The 21,978-nt window shown below is 37.8% G+C and overlaps 1 protein-coding gene across 1 annotated transcript in view; it reads right to left on the bottom strand.

Moving 5' to 3' along the window:
• The window catches only part of LOC131433798 (sodium-dependent nutrient amino acid transporter 1-like), a 43,857-nt gene extending 26,578 nt beyond the window's left edge, over positions 1 to 17,279 (bottom strand). The window contains exons 1-7 of the mRNA XM_058600397.1: positions 17,116 to 17,279; positions 2,578 to 3,104; positions 2,253 to 2,523; positions 2,093 to 2,196; positions 1,656 to 2,019; positions 1,333 to 1,594; positions 1,026 to 1,267 (exon numbers count right to left, since the gene is read on the bottom strand). Coding sequence (XP_058456380.1) covers positions 1,026 to 1,267; positions 1,333 to 1,594; positions 1,656 to 2,019; positions 2,093 to 2,196; positions 2,253 to 2,523; positions 2,578 to 3,104; positions 17,116 to 17,148 — 1,803 coding nt within the window. The 5' untranslated portion in view covers positions 17,149 to 17,279. The remainder of the gene's footprint in view (positions 1 to 1,025; positions 1,268 to 1,332; positions 1,595 to 1,655; positions 2,020 to 2,092; positions 2,197 to 2,252; positions 2,524 to 2,577; positions 3,105 to 17,115) is intronic.
• Positions 17,280 to 21,978: the final 4,699 nt, after the last annotated feature.

Raw genomic sequence — 21,978 nt, 5'->3', positions numbered from 1 at the left:
ATCAGTTGAAGATATGTGTCTGACTACCTCAAAATCGTCGTCCTTGCGCGAAAAACCCAAGCGAAAGTAAAGAGTTTTCCGCATTGTTTTCAAATTATGAGAAAACTTAATTTTTGAGTTGCTTGTGGTTATCTCACACTATTCAAAATATTATCCTAAATTCCTGATCATATTTTTGATGGAATGGTGAAATAATTATGTTGCTACCATTAATACAAGTCGAGATATTCACGATTGAGTTCTGCCCATTCTTCCATATGGCTAATTTTGAAAAGGCACCCCATAGTAGAGTAAGTCGTATTCACGACAAAATTCTTGACAGAATCTTCTAGTGATATTTTTGGAAATATAAGTCATATGAGAAAGGCATCATTACACCCCTAGGTGTATTAAAAAAGGTTTTTATGGTTTTTTATCTAAGTATTTTTCAAGACCAAATACAACCAAATTATAAATATTGTAACAAAATATTCAAAAAATCATTTTCTCTTTGTGCGTTTAGTTTGAAATTCGGAAAACAAATCATTAAGTACACCGGATTACTCTGCTCTTGTTTTAATTCGTTTTTCTACCTCAATGTACTGCAATGTGAAAAAACGAAGTTTCGGACATGCTAAAAGGCATATAATCCCTTATTGTAGGAACTAACTTCTGGCACAAAACATCTTGCGCACGCATCGATGCACTGGCTGAACTGGAATATCGTGAATGTTGTATTACTTACTATATAGTTTGTATGCTTTGCTATCCATTGATTGGATTTTGTTTAATCTATGTTTATTTCTACTAATACACAAACTGGCGTGTTACGTGTTTGCTTATTACATTTCTATTCGGTAGGCTCTTTACCGAACGATCCGTTAAACATTGATAATGATTTTTTTCTGTAAAAATATAACCGAACTAGAAAATCCAAAAGTGGATGCATGTCTTACGGGAAAATTAGTTGTACGTGTTCTTCTTGTTCAATGTTTTATATGTCGATGGTCGCGCCAATTCTTAACGTAATTATTTTTCTATTTGAAAAGACGTTGATAGAACCTTTCCAAAAAATTCTTTTTTCTTAAGCTCAAAGAGTCCTTGTGCCTCCGAACAGTTACATTATAATCATTTTTCAAAAGCATACTCTCCGGTCCCCAATCCTCTGTAGGTTTCGACGCGTGAAGTAACTTGCTGAGCACTCGTTTTTCCGGTCGTTTGCAAATTGCATAAACTGCCCAGCCGACTACCTGCAGTACCGAGAAACCGTATAAACACCAACCGAGCACTGCAATGGAAGGCAGTAAGATTAAACCGATGCGAGTGTTGCTATTGGAAAACATGTAAATCTACCATTGTAACCTACAGGAACATCCTTTGGTTCATATTGGATTGATTCCATGATGAAAATTGCGCCAATCATAAGTAGAGTCAAGAAACCCCAACAAACTCTCCAGAATATACCGGTTTTGATTCCTAGCATGAACTGTATGTCAATGCATATTCTTCGCACCCCGTAAAGCCAGCAGAATGTAATGACTTCCAGAATAACCAAAGTGAGAGTTGCAAATGTTACTCCATAGTAATCTATAAGATCCAGCATAATCAAGCCACCCTGGAAGTGAAACACAAACATCAATTTTGATCATTTCTATGAAGCTCCTGCACAATCTCACCGGAGTAACAAACACCAACCCGTAACAGAATCCCGCAATTGAAATAATCAAAACGGTTTTCCAGACAGTCACATGCGGATAACGGTCCTGGATCGACGTTAGAATGGTTGTCACGATTCCGACATTGCTGCCCAGCCCCAGTAAGACGAACATCAGGAAGAACATGACAGCGACAAAATTTGGCGCAAAATCCATCTTAGCGATGGCATCTGGATAGGTTATGAATGTCAGCTCCGGACCGGACTTCATCACTTCGGGAACTGGCTTCTGTGTTATGTAGGCCAAATTGCCAACGATGCCAAAGACAATGACACCGGATACCGCCGAGGTCGCCGTATCGAGGATGGAAATGATTGTGGCATCACTGAAAAATACAAAATAAAATTTTAGCTCGTCTTAGGCATTCAAATTTCAATAGAAATAACTACAAAACTAACCGATAAATGTGACTGGAAAAGTTATTGAAAGATGAAAATACGATCACTGCTCCCAATCCCACGGTCAGAGAAAAGAAACATTGGCCAATGGCTGCATACCAAACCTACGGAAAAAATTCAGATAATTTTTTCATATGACATTATTACATGCCATTATTACATCCGGCTTAAGTATCATTTCCCACTGGGGCTGCACGAAATATTTGATCCCGTCGATGGCACCGGTCAATGTACAGGAACGAATCAGTAGCAACAGAAGAATCACGAATGGAAAGAGAGCCAGAAAGTAGGTAGCTTTCCCCGAGCTTTTAATTCCTTTCACCAGAATGCCAGCGATACAGATCCAACACGCCAACAGACAAAGTGACAGTTTCCAATCCGGAAGGCCGATTCCGTTGTCAATGTTAGGTAATAGGTTCATGATTTCCTTTCTAGAACGAAAAAAAACATCAAAATGGCGCTATTCCAAAACGAATTTTATTCACCGGAAATAGAAATCTGCCGATGGAGTAGCCGTCGGGGTTCCATTGATAACGGATGCTCTTCCAAGAAAGTTAGAATCAATGCAATTTAACCATCCCCGCTGACATTCGCTCCAAGGCAGAGGACTTTGAAACGAGTCGAAAAAATATCGAAGAGATAATGCCTGTATCGCTGCGTAGTATCCCACAATGATGAACATCGTGATGGTCTGTCCGACTCCAACGCCTCGCATCAACGGACAGACATCGAACACCTTCACACATCCTCGGCTAGAGAACTGACCCATCACCATCTCCAGGTAGTAGATCGGTCTGCCAACTACGAACAGCACGATTAGGTACGGTATCACGAAGGCACCTCCTCCGTTTTGTAGTGCCGTGTAGGGAAATCTCCAGACGTTCCCGAATCCGACGGAAATTGCGATACATGACAGCAGAAACTCAATACTGCTACCCCATTTTTGGTGTCCACTGTCATCAGTTTTGATCGTAATAATGGCATTTTTCAGTGTTCCCGTTTCGCCATTAGCCTGTAATCAAATTCAAGACATTTACTAAAGTTGTAAAACGTGCGAAAAAGGGTGTAACTTCCGTTGTGTAATAATAAACGTGATTTCAATAACGCTTTCGTTCAATTATTTACTACCAGATCGAGGAAAAAATCAACGACTAATATAGGCTCCGTCACAATTGCTTGTTGTTGCGGGTGACGTTCGCTAATTGAAAGATATGAACGATTCAACGCCCACAAGCTGCAATCTATTTCGATTCAAACAATAAAAACGATGTAGTTGCAAGGCTTTCACTAGACGACTAAACTGGGAACGACGCATTTCAATTGACTTTGAACATGCGACTCATAGCTTATGGTACATAAAATCAATTTGTGCAGTGCACCTTTTGAAGTGTCACTCAAAGTGTCAGACTCTACGAAGTAAATAAACTCTCATCAAGCGACAGTTTGTGTGGGGCGGAAGTCATTTTTTGAAGTGTAGACAGCCACTCCAAGTTTATGCACAACACGCTTTTGTCAAGCGTCCGATGCAATTTTTCATAATCGCAAGATTACTGGTAACTGACTAACAAATTTGCTTCTCTCCTGATATAATAATGTTACACGGCAGCTAATTTGTAGTGATAAAAGAGTAATGGAACTAAAACAGTTTTAGCATCAGTGTTCAATTCAGATGAAAAGTATGTGAAAAATGGTGCTCATCAGTTCGATAACAACATCGAGTAGAGCGAAGGCTTATTGAATTTATTGAAGTTATTGAAGCAATAACTGAGTAGGGAAAGATGGGATAAAACACACCCCGGGACAAAACGCATTCCATGCTTTATCAGCAATTATCAAACTTTGGCGCAGAAATTTTATTGAAGCTTTGTCATGACACGATATTACTAGAAATTTTTGGTAGCTATGGATTGATTATATCTAATCAATGAATAATAGTAACAAATTTACATCTGGAAAGTATTTCTTCATCGAAAGGATCAACACCTTTTTTTTAATTCCAACAAAAAGTATTATGAGTGCGCATTTTGTTGTTTTGATGAATGTTGACCCGTTGTTTAAGGTCATCCTGCCTCTATGTTCAGATACCTACGCGTTAATTATAATGTAAATTTTTCATGATTTCCACGATCGCTTTGCTTCACATATATTTCAACCCAAGTAGCAATCCGCAACTAGTTCTGATACGGCTAAGTCCAAACTATGTTGCAACAAGAGCACAAATATGTTTTTTATGTTATACTGGTTAAAATAAAGTGACAGCAATGTTTCTTCATAACATAACTAGTTACGAAATAGTTATTTAGGTTTCCAAGCACCACATCTTTCTGTCATATTGAATTAATCATATTCTATGAGTTATCGCTACTTAATCCAAACATATCTTTAATCACAACTATGCTTCTAGCTACTAGTTGAAAATAAGTTTATTTGGCTTCAAAAGTAGCAACCCGTAACTAGTTTTGACTTAACCCAATTGTGTTGCAACAAGAGCACAAACATGTTTTTTATGTTATAATGGTTAAAATTAGGTGACAGCGGTGTTTATTCATAACGTAAACATTTAACTAACTATCACTTGTAAGTTATCGTTACTTAATTCCAACATGTCTTTAATCACACCTATGCTTTTAGCTACCAGTTGAAATGAGGTTTATTTTTCGTTGCGAAACCATTATAAATACGTTAACATATATGTGAATCGTTACTGTGAATTGATATAGCAATAACATAGATATTATAAGATTATAACATATAATTTCTTCATTGATTCAGATAGTTATCGGTAGGTTTTCCCAACGTTATGATAACGAAACTGCAACCAAAAAAACTTTTATTGGCTTGAATATGGCGAACACAATAAGGAGTCTCAAGAAGTGTATGAAACATAAATAAAACCAGGATATTACTTTTTTCAAAACTATTTTTTGTCGAAAATAGTGAAAGGCAGAATAGTCATTTTTGTTCTATGCCCTATCATAAACAAAAAGAAAACAATATTGAAATTTAACATCGATTGTGATAATATTATTATTCTCATGATATATGAATTTAAAATAATGAGAAGTCACTCTACTTGGATTAATTTGGAGCATTCTGACCATCGGGTTATTTTGTTGTTTATTTTTTATATCTTTATGAACAGATTTTGATTTAATGCGCATAAAAAACAGTTAAGTAAAATTGAATTCCGCTCGACAGTTTTAAAATCGATGTGAAATTTGTACCTTGTACCAAGTTTGTGATTTGAAGTACTCTTCTGCCTTTTTATTGATGATAGAAAAGTATTCTTGATTCATTCAATGTTTATTATGTCGATGGTGACTAAATTTCAACTAGTTTACTTGAAAACAAGTTATTTTCAAGTTATGGAAAGATAAGTTATTTCATTATAGCATTACAACGTAACGACAACTCAGAAACTGCGCTTTTTAAGTCACGCAATTGGTTAGATATTGGTAACAATCACTCAAATTTCTGGTTGCAAACTAGTTACAAATAAGCTAGCGCGACAAAAATTGTTACTTGGGAAAGGACAATTTTTAGGCGATTTCAAAAATGAGATATTTTATGTATTTTTCAATGCATACTGCGAATATTTGTTCGTAATTGTTAGAACTGATGGTGACTGAAGATAGTTACGCACGGAACTTTTGCGTTCTATTTTCATTAACTAAGATATATAAACTTTTCCTTGGCGGGTGCGTATTACTCCATCTTCTCCTAATTCAGTTTGGAATGCGGCAGATATGAAAACATTTCATTTTGTCTTGACCTGGGACTACGTTTTTGTTTTCTATTTAGGGGTTCGAATTCGAACAAAGAAAACCATACAAATGTTGTTCAGGTTTTGAACATCTTCTGCTCATCCAATTTAAGACGGATTTTCTGGTGTTATTACACCTACTGCATGGAAATATTTCTATGGATGGATTCGAGTAGATAAAACTATATATTTATTCAATTTTTTACGATTATAGAGGCTTTAACCTTAAGTTCATTCGCCATATCTGAGAAAATGAAGTGAAGGTTTTGGACAACCAGCTCCGGTACTTCCGAAATCGGGAATTGAGATTCGATATATCCGAAATCAAACTTTTTGGTTGGCAACAAACAGAACGTACACAACATAAAAATTATATGGCTGGTTCGGAGGACTTCATTCGTTTTCACGTCACCATGTATAGAAGAACTCGCCCTTGGAATTGATTTTTTCCGTTTCACCCTGCAATTCCGGAACCAGGAGTAGTATTCAAATAATATTAAATTCGTTCCATGGAAATGCTGGACCATTCATTGGGATCTAAGTTTTTAAAATCGGTTCAGCCATCTACGGGAAAAATAAGTTCATATTTTTGTAAAGTTGTTGCACATTTTTTTTTCATAAATACGTTTATTTCTTAAGGCAGTTTACATAAGTTTTTCTTCGCCGTAGCATCACTTTTACATAATATTCTTATCCTAATTTAATTCTAACATAGTCACAACGTTTTGCATTTATTAAAACATATTCTCTTATTACTTAAATATCATCTTAGGTAACTCGTCATTAATTATGAAATCTACTCGGAAATATTATTTGAACCAAACGATTAACTTCTATAAATTATAAAATAAGCTGTTATTTTCAGACATTTTGTTAATAATTTCATAAACTGTTTCGAGTTTGTTTGTATCATTACATTATTTTTATTCTAATTTAGCTATTGGTTGAACTCATGGACGCAGCTGGGATCAGAACTAAGTCTTGAAAGGGGCCTTTATTAAATTGAAACTCCAGTTTTCTTTATGAAATGATAAATAAGTTTCATGTATGAAAGGTCACGACAAGCAAGAATGTCTCGAACTGGGATATTGGATAGTCTACCTTGGGTACGCAAAGAATTTATTAGTTGAGATCTGACATCACGATACTCCACGCATGTCCAAACGACATGATCAATATCTCGATAACCTTCGCCACAAGCACAATGATTAGTTTCGGAGAGCCCAATTCGAAGGAGATGTGCATCTAACGTGTAGTGATTGGACATGAGTCTAGACATCACACGAATGAAATCTCTACTCACATCCAGTCCCCTGAACCATGCCTTTGTCGATATTTTCGGAATAATTGAGTGCATCCACCGACCCAGATCATCTTTATCCCAAGAAGCTTGCCAGCTGGCAAGTGTTCTTTGGCGAGACGAGCTATAGAATTCGTTGAAAGCAATTGGTCTCTCATAAATTTCACCCTCAATAGCACCACGTTTGGCTAAAATATCGGCTCTTTCATTGCCAGGAATGGAGCAATGAGCCGGGACCCAGACTATAGTGATTAGATAATTATTGTTCAATATGTCGTTCAGGCACTGTTTTATTTTGCCCAGGAAAAACGGTTCAGTCTTGCCAGTCATGTTTGAGCGAATGGCTTCAATTGCACTCAGACTATCTGTGAAGAGGAAATAATGGTTTGGAATTAATGTGACGATTACACTCAAACTATATTGAACTGCTGCTAGCTCTGCTATATAAACAGATGCAGGTTCTTGAAGCCTAAATGAGGCCGAAACATTATTGTTGAACATACCAAACCCTGTCGCTTCTTCAATTCGCGATCCGTCCGTGTAAAACATTTTCTCAGAGTCAATATGCCTGAACTTACTTGAAAATATTTTTGGGATTTCCGTCGAGCGTAGATGATCCGGGATTCCACGCACTTCGCGCTGCATGGATGTATCGAAAAATAAAGTTGAGTCAGGGGCACTTAGGATGCTGACACGGATAGGAATATATCTTGAAGGGTTGATTTCCTGTGACATATGGTTAAAATATACTGTCATGAATTTTGTTTGAGATCGAAGCTCGACTAGTCGTTCGAAATTATTAATTACCATGGGATTCAGCACCTCACATCTTATTAGCAGGCGTGATGAAAGCTCCCAAAATCGATCTTTTAATGGAAGAACTCCCGCCAGAACTTCAAGACTCATTGTATGTGTCGAATGCATGCACCCTAAAGCAATTCGCAAACAACGATACTGAATTCGCTCCAGTTTGATAATATGATAGTTTGCAGCGGAACGAAAGCAAACGCATCCATATTCCATCACTGAAAGTATCGTTGTCTGATACAATTTTATTAGATCTTCCGGATGAGCACCCCACCAAGATCCTGTTATTGTTCGAAGAAAACTTACTCTTTGTTGGCATTTTGTTATCAGAAACCTAATGTGTCCTCCCCACGTGCATTTGGAATCGAACCACACCCCGAGGTATTTAAAAGTTAAAACCTGTTGGATCATTCTTCCCATCATATGGAGCTGAAGCTGCGCGGGATCATGCTTTCTTGAAAAGACGACTAACTCTGTTTTCTCCGCAGAGAATTCGATACCAAGATGAACAGCCCAATCGGACAAGTTATCTAAGGTATCTTGCAATGGTTTATGCAGATCAATAGCTTTGGGTCCAGTAACTGAAACCACGCCATCATCTGCCAATTGTCTTAGTGTACATGGGGTTACTAGACAGCTGTCAATGTCATTTACGTAAAAATTATAGAGGAGCGGACTGAGGCATGAGCCTTGCGGGAGACCCATGTAACTATTTCTGAGTGTTGCCAAATCGCCATGTGAAAAATGCATGTGTTTCTCTGACAAAAGGTTGTGCAAATAATTATTTATAACCGCTGGGAGTCCATTTTGGTGAAGCTTGTCTGAAAGAACATCAATGGAAACTGAATCAAATGCTCCTTTAGTGTCTAAAAATACAGATGCCATTTGTTGCTTTTGAGCGAAGGCAATTTGGATGTCAGACGAAAGTAATGCAAGGCAATCATTCGTCCCTTTATTTCTACGGAAGCCAAACTGAGTATCTGACAACAAACCGTTCGTCTCGACCCAAGTGTCGAGACGTCGTAGAATAATTTTTTCGAACAATTTTCTGATGCAGGACAACATCGCAATGGGTCTATATGAGTTGTGATTGGAAGCTGGTTTCCCCGGTTTTTGAATGGCGATAACTTTCACTTGTCTCCAGTCAGGTGGAACAATATTTTGCTCAAGAAACTTGTTGAACAATTCCAACAAACGTCTTTTTGCGAGGTTGGGCAGATTCTTCACCAAGTTGAATTTAATTCTGTCCAACCCTGGAGCGTTATTGTTACAAGACAAGAGTGCTATAGAAAATTCCATCATTGAAAATGGGTTATTAATAAAACCATTATTTGGAGGAGATTCCCGTATAATGCTCTGCGTAGGAACAGAATCTGGGCAAACTTTCCTAGCAAAGTCAAATATCCATCGGTTCGAGTATTCATCACTCTCATTGCCCACGGTACGATTCCTCATTCGTCTGGCCGTGTTCCAAAGAGTGCTCATTGAGGTATCTCTTGACAAACCTTCGACAAAATGTCTCCAATAGCTACATTTTTTGGCTCGAAGTATGCTCTTGTACTTGGTTTCTAAAACCATAAGTTTTTCAAAATTCTGAGGAGTTCCTCCTCCCCGTTTTAGAAACGTCTTGCAAGCATTTTGTTTTGCGAGTTTAGCCTCTGAGCACTCTTTGTCCCACCAGGGGTTGGGAGGCCTTCTGTTAGTCGTTGGCCCAGGAAAGCGTTTAGTTTGGGATTGTTCTGCTGCCTCCAGAATCGAACAAATGAGGAAGTCATATTCTTCAAGTGGAGGGAGCTCTTCCATTGAATTCAAAATACTAGAGATACTACTTTGGTATTTAATCCAGTCGATATTTTTTGTCAAATCATATGGAATAGTAGCGGAAGTAGCAATGCAATTGCTACTGCTAATTGAGATGATGATTGGTAAATGATCGCTACCGTGTAAATCAGGCAGTATTTTCCAGGTGCAATCTAGTCGAATTGATGTTGAGCAAAGAGATAGATCTAATGCACTTGGGCGTGCCGGAGGTCTTGGGATCCGTGTCATGCTACCCATATTTAATACCGTCATGCTAAAATTGTCACAAATGTTTTGTATTAAAGATGATCTGCTATCATTGTAAACGGAACCCCACATAATACCGTGCGAATTTAAATCCCCCAGAATCAATCGTGGTGCAGGAAGGGCTTCAACCATTTCATTAAGCTGTTGCTGTCCAACTTGTGCTTTTGGAGGAATATAAACCGAAGCTATGCAAATATCTTTGCCTTTAATGTTTATTTGGCAAGCAACAACTTCTATACTAGAAGTTGAAGGGATGTTTAATCTATAAAAGGAATAGCATTTCTTAATTCCCAAAAGCACTCCACCATACGGAGAGTCTCTATCGAGACGTATAATGTTAAAATCATTAAAATTTAAAGCTATGTTTGAAGTAAGCCATGTTTCGCATAAAGCAAATACATCACAGTTTTGACTATGCAATAATATTTTAAATGAATCAAGTTTTGGCATGATGCTTCGACAATTCCACTGCAGGACAGTGATTGTATCATTTGCGACGGGTGATAAATTATCCATCAAAAGATACAAAACCTGAGACAATTGGCCATTGAGCTGATAACTGCTTCAAAAAGGTTCTAGCTATTGGAAGGAATGCCATTATGAGGGTCTTTAAGGGTTCAGATATATTGAATGCTGAGAAAATCCATTCAACAATTTCCGAAAACTTCAGTAATCCTGTTGGTGGCTGTGAAATGGAGCCCACTGGATTATTATCTTTTTCTGTACTAGATCCTGGATTGGTTTGTGAATTTGACAAACCAGGAGGCACAGTCTTTGGTTTTGACTTTTTTTGTTTAACACGGGGATCTTTTTTTGAAGATGAAATTTTAGGTGTCTTTTTTGGTAATTTGGAGGAAGACTTCTTTCTCTTAACTGACCCTTGGGTAGTGATAAACGAATTACCTTCACTATTTTCGTCAGAGTCAGAGTCCTCTGGTTCCTCTAGATTTGAAAACCCGTTTTCGGTTTCCAAAGGGGGGACATCAATGACCGTTTTAAGCATTTCTGCATATGTGCGCTTAGACCGTGCTTTTAAAGAAAGCTTAATTTTGTCTTTGTGCACTTTAAATGCAGTGCATACTGAAATATCATCATGAGGACTATTCCCACAATAAATACATTTTTCAATTTCCTTGTTGCAATCATTATCTTTATGAGGCCCTTCACACTTAATACATTTTGGTTTATTACTACAGTAAGTAGCTGTGTGGCCGAATTTTTTGCAGTTCGTACAATTCATTACATTTGGAACAAAAAGCCGAACAGGGAGGCGAATTTTATCGACATAGACATGGGACGGCAACGCAGACCCGGCAAATGTCACTCGAAACGAGTCTGATGGGCGATAAACTTTTTTTTCCTCTTCATGAACTACTGAGTACAGTTGTTTGCACTCCAGTATTTTCACACCCTCAAGCATAGAGTTCTTGAAACGACCAACACCATGCTTGAGTAAATCATCTACCGAAAGACTCGCTTCGGTAACAACACCGTCAATTTCGACATCTTTGGAGGGTATGTAAACTTTATACTCTTTATTGAAATGTTCCGAAGAGACAATATCATTCGCGTGTTTCAAATTATTTACCACAACACGAATTTTATCGTTATTTACTTTTATGATCTCTTTGATTGAAGAGAATCGTGATGTCAAACCTTTAGAAATTTGGTAAATGTTTAATGGCTTTGATATACGTCTAAAAAAGACAATCCAAGGCCCAGAAGAGCTCTCCTGATATTTTTTCGTTCGTGGGGGTATCGGATTCATGCTAGGATTTACGTCCATGGATTCATCCATCACATTAAAATTTTTAACTAAACTTTAAAATAAAATTTGAAACCAACACTACACAGTACTCAATCAAAAGGAAAAGAAAAAACTTCTACCTTGAAATTGTTGTCTATCTCCGTTGCACTGCCGTGTAGATCCTCGTTGCTCTAGATGTTCTTGTTGGATGTATCTGGACGTTGATACAATGCTGAAGCTCACTGTAGCGATAGAATATGATGTGATGCTACTGCTACCTGACATCCAGCACCACTCGAATTCCGATTTGCTTTCGTCTTCGCCAGCTGTAACCAGCGCAGGTCACCGGTGTATACCTGCGTGTTGTATGGCAGTGGAAAGACCGACTTGTCTTGTCTCCTTCTTCCTAGTGCTCCGCACCGATATGCTTCTGCACCGAAGTGCCTTCGCACCGGTGTGCCTTTGCACTCTCCTGCTTCTATGTGCCTTTGCACTCTTCCTCTTCGATGTGCCTTTGCACTCTCCTGCTCAGCACTTGTGGCTGTATATTGCGGCCTGGGTAGAGTTTGGGAAACGCCCTTTGTTGTTTCCTTCACCAGCTTGGCCCAGCACTAGGGCTCTCTTATGCAGCACGACTATACGTTTTAACGGCTGCTGCCAACAGGTTTCTACCTGTAGTTCAACCGTTGTCGTATTTAACGCGTGTAAACCAACCAGCGTTATTAAACTGTACGCTTCTATACACAACCTTCTCGGTTGAACGGCTATTACTGAATGGGTTGTTGCACATATGACCCATTAATTCAGGAACAGAAAGTCAAATCCTGATAAAATTCAATAGCGTTCCATGGGTAAGTTCTATGGTATTATGATTTAAATTTATGTTTGTTAAACTGAGTGACATTATTATTATGGTAAGTACATAGTGGAAAAATGAATATTCAGCGTCTTATTATTTTTGTCAAAAAGTAACTTCAAAGCTAAATAAAAATCTTGTTTTATTTATGATTCATATACTTCCTGCGACTTCATAAAGTGCTCGAAATATTTGAGCCAACAAATAGGATTCTATAATTCAAAAACAAACTGCAGAAATTCATGTTTCTGCTATATCAATACACAGTAATGATTTGTCAATTAATCGATTTGTGTAGTTTTGAGACCAGTTTAGAAATTTACGTGTTTTGTTTCGCCAGTTTAAGTGACGGTGTACAATATTTAACACACTTTACCCTGTAACTCCGGAGCCGGTATTCGGATCCGGATGAAATTCAGGAATTCCGTATGGGACCGTAAGACGTTTCATTTGAATCTAAGTTTGTCAACATCGGTTGAGCCATCTCCGAGAAAACCTAGTTAGATTATTTGTCACATACACAGACATTGCTCAGCTCGATGAACTGAGTCGAATGGTCTTGTGATGGGGCAAACTTTTACTAGTCGGTTATTCAAGTGATTGCATAACCTTTCTATATGAGAAAGGCAAAACATATTCGTGTCCTTGTTGCAACATAGCTTGGACTTAGTCGTATCAAAACCAGTTGTGGATTGCTACTTGGGAACCCACTTACCGCTCTTTATCATGGGCTAAATTTTCTCGAAGATGACGTAACGAATTTCGATAAATTTCGGTTCGGGATATGTTATCTTATATGTGACGATGTGATAACCTTACCATACCAATGGCAAGAGATATAATCTTATAAATGTTTTAATGACAGGTTTTTATTTAAAAGATATTTTTATTCAGGCCTCTTTAATGACAAATGTAAACTCATTGATCTCGATTTATTATCTGTTCACCGCGAGTTTTTTGTAGCAGATCTTCTTCAGTCACGAATCGATTGCTCTGAGCTCTTATATTACTCGTCGCAATCTTCGCACCTACTCTTATATTCGGATTCTCAGTGCTAGAACTAATTACGGATTCAACGAATCGTTCGTTAGCATATACCTCATGTTCAATCACTGTTTTAGTACTTTTGACCAAGGATGGCTTTTATCGTATCAAAGAACGTTCACTGGCAACTCTTCAACGATTGAATCAGTGCCATCAAAGAGAAACGGAAATCATCGCAACAACAAAAACCTGGCATGGCTCATTTAACATAGAATCGACACCAGTGCGAGAGCGAATTTCTCTCGATGACATTTCTGAGAATCAAAGGTTAGCACGCTGCTGTGGGGATCCTCTTTGAAGCAACAAACGGTCGCTTATTCTCGTTTCGCGATCCGATTCTATACAGGCAGTTGACAATTGCGATAGAATCATTTTACTATTGTCGCTTATTCTAACTATGTGCATATAACCTTTGTATAAGTTGTGTCTATGAAAATGTCTGTGAATGCTCCACACAAGGGTTTTGAAATATTGCAACCTAGTATGAGAATCTTCAAGTTGAATCATCGATTCGATTTTCTGCGATAATTGTCAACTTGCGATTCTCTCTTGGGAAATTCCACACAGCAAAGATCATTATCAGACTGTAATTTTTTTTTAAGGGCGTGAAATACTCAGAGTATGAAGTGGAGCGAAGAAATGTACCAAAATTCTCTCAAGGTTCATGCATTGAGAGACTTGAGTTCTTATAGCATCTTCTACCGGATTGAAAATGTTGTATACAATATAGATAGCAATATAGCAGCTTCTGTCAAATTTTCGGCAATCACCAACACTGCTTTTGACTTTCTTCTATCACGTAATGTTATTAAGAATGTTCCTCTAATTGCTGCCTAATTGGTATTAGTCTAATTAGTATTAATATAGGTTTAGTCTAATAAGTATTAATAATATTGAATTAAGCATAAGAAAAATGTGTGATTTGGATGATTGTGATCTGCTGATGCAAAAGGTGAGTAGGTTTCATGCGTGTTGGGGTATGACAGAAACTAACTTAAGTGGGGTTTTCACATTTTAATACATGCACACGCCAGCAGCTCAGTCATCGCCAATGAGGAAAAAGAACGTCCCGGATGGTCACGTCCCGGCCGTCCCGGAATAGTGCGAATAGACTTTAAGTCCATATAAGTAGTTTCCATAGGGCACATGCGAAAACATACTATATCTACTCAATAGTAAGCAATATTTTTATTCAACTGTTGAGTTGCATTGCCATAATTTCAGGTATAACGTGGTTCACTTGATTTTAGTTCATTGAACGAAACTTTTCTCTTTTTGATTTGACAATAGAAAAAGCGAATAAAAGAAAACTTTACAACTACAACTCTAAATTCAGTAAACAGTAGTCAAACAATAGACACTCTTTGTTTTCCGTGTAGCATCAATGACGGTTATTGCTACGAAGGCGTAATTGATTACAGCAATGAGAAGATGTCGTGAGCCTACGTCTTGTCTGTTTATATATTTAGATCTCGTAAGAGAGACTACTTGACCATATCTTCTATTAGGAAATTTTCGCTGTCTAATCTGAACTTCTTGATTGATCGGCAGAAATATTGAGCATACATTTATGTCATATTGTTTATGTAGGTATGACAGCGTGACTACTGAAACGGGTCGCGTTATCGTCCCATATTTCCGGTAATGTCGTTTGTTTGGAAACTATTTCAAACTATTATAACCAGAATGTTACCACAGATCAATATTGATTTACGTGCTCATACTACCTATATCAAAAAGTTCCCGGAATTTATTCAGATGATAAAAAATACAAGATTATTCATCTAAATCGATATTGTCCCCTTCAAAGTTCCGTTTTCTTATAATTACGAACAATCTTATTTTTCTTTAGACATTTTAAATAAAATATATACGGACCATAACACCCGATCGTGAAAAACACAAAAAATATACATTTACAAATTATGCGAAATCACGGGTATCAGAATATAGAGGCAAGATGATCTTTAACAACGGGTGAACATCCATCAAAACAAAGTTCATGACAACCACGGGGCAAAAGGCACCCTTATAAAATTTCTTCTTCTTATTTGAAGAAAGTTGCAGCCGTTTCGTGGACGAAATATTTGCCAGATGGAAAATTGTTCACTAATATTCATTAAATTGATAACTTATGCATAATTTCTGTATGCGATTTCTTAAGCATTTTGTTTTGCACAATTAGGGTGCTTTTGCCCCTAAAAGCATGGGGAAAAGTTGCAGATACATCGTCTGTATTAGAACTAATTTTAGAAACACGAAGGATTGGCAAAGAAGTTCACTGGTTACATAATTAAAATCGTCTTCCTCACCCTAGAAAAGTACCATGGAACGAACATAAAAAATTACTTGTAACAGAGACATAATTGGTTTTTGTTTATTTTTTCAGATATGATTGAAACGCTACCAAAATTTTATAGTAATATGTCTCCTAGCCCCCATCGACTGCAACACGCTTATGCCAACGCTTGATTCAATCCTCGGAACATTTTTCATATTCAAATTTCGGTATAGCCATCAGAGCCATCCATAATCTCATCTGTTGAAAATTCAAATCCATTTTGAAAAATGTACAAAATCGAGGACACCTAGATGTACTCAATACAGCGTAACTTTTACAAATGTTCAGCTATCAAGCTGGAAATTTGATAGCATATCAATGACAGATGTGGCAACCTAAAAAAATCTAATCGGATAATTGAGAGCACCACACGGAGGTGATTTCGGGAACTCCAGGCTTCTCCAAATATTTCTCTGCTGGAAATTATTATTCTTCTTCAACAATTAGTGAATTAGTGAAATTTTACCTTTGCAAGTCTCTGTACCCAACTATTTCGTCTTCTTTCAAACAATTCTTCAATTGATTATTAATTAGGAAAATTATTCTTGCTCCAAATTTGCTACGTCTTTGGCTCTATGAAACACACCATCGAATGATGAAACACGTGAAACGAGTTGCAAGTGCATTTGTAAAAGGGTTGAGCTAAATATATTATCGGGTGATGCAATAAATACAAAGTAACAGTCACAGTGCCCAAAAATACGTTCACCCGTATTGTAAACATAGCAAAGCAAAGTCTTGGCATTACATTCCTTTGGTGGAGAATTTGGCCTTTCTGTTTCAACAGACTTCGCAGCCGATTCTTAGTGTACAGAATCATCGCATGGCTAGTACTATGGATCCTACTGACACTAAGAATCCTTCCAGGTCGGGGCTCGAACATACGACATCTGGTTTGTAAGACGTCCTATGCATTGAACCGCCAACCCAGGACGATTGTAAACATAGGATCCCTAAATTGAGTGCAGTCTTTTCTGTACAGTTCAAATCGTTATTATACTTTACAGTTTTATCTTACACACGTTTGAGTTAATCAATCGAATTAAAGAGAATCTCCAAGATTGCGATCAATGCTATTTAAAATTCAAATCTACTTACCTGCCCAGAATCCTTTGCGCTATTGTTCTCCATCACGACACTGGGGCAAATATTTGACACAATCCTAGAGTCAATTTATTCTCTAGTAATTTTCACACACATTACCATCACCACCAACGTCGCGAGAAACTAATTCACTACTGAGCGAATGAGGCAAAAGTGAGTTCTTGAACTTGAAACTGCTTTCCGGCTATTTGACTGCTGACTTTATGGTATTTATGGTGCTCATCAGTGCGCCGACATGCGCTTCTACTACTCGTGGGAAATGGATTTATGAAGTTGGTCGGGAAATTTCAAATTGTAGTGTGCCGTGAAATTCAAACTATATTATGTCGTTTTCGTTTTTAAATTGCACTACACCGGTGTAGCAAAAGCTGCACTAAAACCGTTCGTTTTTACCAATTGCACTACACCAGTGCTACACTTTTTCTGCACCGATACCACTGGTGTAGCACTCATCAAACGTTTGGCGTAGCTCTGTGCAATGGAATTGTTTATGGTAGTCAATGGTTACTGTTTATGTTTTCGTCATTTTTGTTCGTTTATTCATGCCTCCGTGTAGCACTGCACCGGTGTAGTGCAAATTAAAAACGAAAACGCCATTAGTTTTTGGGTGGTTTTGTGCAGACAAGATGGGCAGGAATTAATTTTCTTGTATAGGAATTGATTATTATTATTATTATTATTTGGAATAATAGTGACATTCACTCAATGATGAACCTTTTCCAGCTTTGGGTCCAATCACCCTACAGGATGGTTATCATTCAACTATTGTAGTAATATAACCAGAACTGGAGGCCAGGCAATAAAAAGCTTCCAGTGGGCAAACATTCCAATGATTGTGGTTGCTTGAAATTTCGTAAAAGTAGGTACGTCTGCTATTTTGTAGTCTATATTTGTTGCAATGGAGGTTGTCGTCGAGCTAGGGGGGATTTAGTTGACATTATCGGATTAGTACACATGGTGGATGAAGGAACTCGTGTTTCAACAAAACTTACAGCTAGAAATCCATCGACTTCGAAACTGAGTGTTGAAGAATTAGAAACTATTCTTAGTTTAATCTGGTATGTAAATCATCAGCCACATCTGGTTGCTAGTCAGTTACTGATCAGGATTAGCGGAAATTTCATAGAGCAGTGGTTTCTAACCTTTTTATATCACGGATCTGCACGTTTAAAATTTATTCTGTGTGCTGGAAATAAATTCACACTCTATTTCTAAAATTGCATAGTATCAATAAAAAAGAACACACAATTTTGAGAAAACGGCAATATGATTCATAATTTAAAAAAATCATTACTATATTATATTTGAAGCTACACAACAACAAGTAAAGCTTACTTCAGATAGAATTGGAACAAAGACATTTCCCTGTATTTCAGTTATTTATTATTGAATTCAAAATCTTTTTTTATACAAATGTAGCGTTTTCTTCATACTTTCAAGAAAAAATACGGATAAAATTATTCGTCACGGTTTCGAAGTAATTCTCGAAATTTTTCTATAACACGGTTCATTAGGCGGCGCACACCTTCTTCGTCCATCGTTTTAGCTATCTTATTTCACCAGGTCGTCATCTGATTGATGTATTTGACAACCTTTCCCTTTGTCTTGAGTCTCCTCTTCATGATTGCCCAGTATTTCTCAATAGGGCGGAACTGGGGGCAGTTGGGTGGGTTAAGGTTTTTTCGGAACAAACTGGACCGTTTCTCTACCATTTTTGAACGACTTTGCCATAATGACAGCTTGCCAAATCTGGCCAAAACATTACGGGATGGTCGTGGGATCAAATGAACGGCAAAATTAGTTTTTGGAGACACTCTTTTTGGTATAGTTCCGACGTCATTGTCTTTTTTTTTTTTTCATAAATACGTTTATTTCTTAAGGCAGTTTACATAAGTTTTTCTTCGCCGTAGCATCACTTTTACATAATATTCTTATCCTAATTTAATTCTAACATAGTCCCAACGTTTTGAATTTATTAAAACATATTCTCTTATAGCTTAAATATCATCTTAGGTAACTCGTCATTAATTATGAAATCTACTCGGAAATATTATTTGAACCAAACGATTACCTTCTATAAATTATAAAATAAGCTGTTATTTTCAGACATTTTGTTGATAATTTCATAAACTGTTTCGAGTTTGTTTGTATCATTACATAATTTTTATTCTTATTTAGCTATTGGTTGAAGTCATGGACGCAGCTGGGATCAGAACTAAGTCGTAAAAGGGGCCTTTATTAAATTGAAACTCCAATTTTCTTTATGAAATGATAAATAAGTTTCATGTATGAAAGGTCACGACAAGCAAGAATGTCTCGAACTGGGACATTGGATAGTCTATCTTGGGTACGCAAAGAATTTATTAGTTGAGATCTGACATCACGATACTCCACGCATGTCCAAACGACATGATCAATATCCCGATAACCTTCTCCGCAAGCACAATGATTAGTCTCGGAGAGCCCAATTCGAAGGAGATGTGCATCTAACGTGTAGTGATTGGACATGAGTCTGGACATCACACGAATGAAATCCCTACTCACATCCAGTCCCCTGAACCATGCCTTTGTCGATATTTTCGGAATAATTGAGTGCATCCACCGACCCAGATCATCTCTATCCCAAGAAGCTTGCCAGCTGGCAAGTGTTCTTTGGCGAGACGAGCTATAGAATTCGTTTAAAGCAATCGGTCGCTCATAAATTTCACCCTCAATAGCACCACGTTTGGCTAAAATATCGGCTCTTTCATTGCCAGGAATGGAGCAATGAGCCGGGACCCAGACTATAGTGATTAGATAATTATTGTTCAATATGTCGTTCAGGCACTGTTTTATTTTGCCCAGGAAAAACGGTTCAGTCTTGCCAGTCATGTTTGAGCGAATGGCTTCAATTGCACTCAGACTATCTGTGAAGAGGAAATAATGGTTTGGAGATAATGTGACGATTACACTCAAACTATAATGAACTGCTGCTAGCTCTGCTATATAAACAGATGCAGGTTCTTGAAGCCTAAATGAGGCCGAAACATTATTGTTGAACATACCAAACCCTGTCGCTTCTTCAACTCGCGATCCGTCCGTGTAAAACATTTTCTCAGAGTCAATATGCCTGAACTTACTTGAAAATATTTTTGGGATTTCCGTCGAGCGTAGATGATCCGGGATTCCACGCACTTCGCGCTGCATGGATGTATAGAAAAATAAAGTTGAGTCGGGGGCACTTAGGATGCTGACACGGATAGGAATATATCTTGAAGGGTTGATTTCCTGTGACATATGGTTAAAATATACTGTCATGAATTTTGTTTGAGATCGAAGCTCGACTAGTCGTTCGAAATTATTAATTACCATGGGATTCAGCACCTCACATCTTATTAGCAGGCGTGATGAAAGCTCCCAAAATCGATCTTTTAATGGAAGAACTCCCGCCAGAACTTCAAGACTCATTGTATGTGTCCAATGCATGCAGCCTAAGGCAATTCGCAAACAACGGTACTGAATTCGCTCAAGTTTGATAATATGAGAGTTTGCAGCGGAACGAAAACAAACGCATCCATATTCCATCACTGAAAGTATCGTTGTTTGATACAATTTTATTAGATCTTGCGGATGAGCACCCCACCAAGATCCTGTTATTGTTCGAAGAAAATTTACTCTTTGTTGGCATTTCGTTATCAGATACCTAATGTGTCCTCCCCACTTGCATTTGGAATCAAACCACACCCCGAGGTATTTAAAAGTTAAAACCTGTTGGATCATTCTTCCCATCATATGGAGCTGAAGCTGCGCGGAATCATGCTTTCTTGAAAAGACGACTAACTCTGTTTTCTTCGCAGAGAATTCGATACCAAGATGAACAGCCCAAACGGACAAGTTATCTAAGGTATCTTGCAATGGTTTATGCAGATCAATAGCTTTGGGTCCAGTAACTGAAACCACGCCATCATCTGCCAATTGTCTTAGTGTACATGGGGTTACAAGACTGCTGTCAATGTCATTCACGTAAAAATTATAAAGGAGCGGACTGAGGCATGAGCCTTGCGGTAGACCCATGTAGCTAATTCTGAATGTTGTCAAATCGCCATATGAAAAATGCATGCGTTTCTCTGACAAAAGGTTGTGCAAATAATTATTTATAACCGCTGGGAGTCCATGTTGGTGGAGCTTGTCTGAAAGAACATCAATGGAAACTGAATCAAATGCTCCTTTAATGTCTAAAAATACAGATGCCATTTGTTGCTTTTGAGCGAAGGCAATTTGGATGTCAGACGAAAGTAATGCAAGGCAATCATTCGTCCCTTTATTTCTACGGAAGCCAAACTGAGTATCTGACAACAAACCGTTCGTCTCGACCCAAGTGTCGAGACGTCGTAGAATAATTTTTTCGAACAATTTTCTGATGCAGAACAACATCGCAATGGGTCTATATGAGTTGTGATTGGAAGCTGGTTTCCCCGGTTTTTGAATGGCGATAACTTTCACTTGTCTCCAGTCAGGTGGAACAATATTTTGCTCAAGAAACTTGTTGAACAATTCCAACAAACGTCTTTTTGCGAGGTTGGGCAGATTCTTCACCAAGTTGAATTTAATTCTGTCCAACCCTGGAGCGTTATTGTTACAAGACAAGAGTGCTATAGAAAATTCCATCATTGAAAATGGGTTATTAATAAAACCATTATTTGGAGGAGATTCCCGTATAATGCTCTGCGTAGGAACAGAATCTGGGCAAACTTTCCTAGCAAAGTCAAATATCCATCGGTTCGAGTATTCATCACTCTCATTGCCCACGGTACGATTCCTCATTCGTCTGGCCGTGTTCCAAAGAGTGCTCATTGAGGTATCTCTTGACAAACCTTC

Source organism: Malaya genurostris, chromosome 3 (assembly GCF_030247185.1).
Source record: "Malaya genurostris strain Urasoe2022 chromosome 3, Malgen_1.1, whole genome shotgun sequence".
In the NCBI taxonomy this organism is placed as follows: Eukaryota; Metazoa; Arthropoda; class Insecta; order Diptera; family Culicidae; genus Malaya; species Malaya genurostris.
This window is presented reverse-complemented; position numbering and strand designations above follow the sequence as displayed.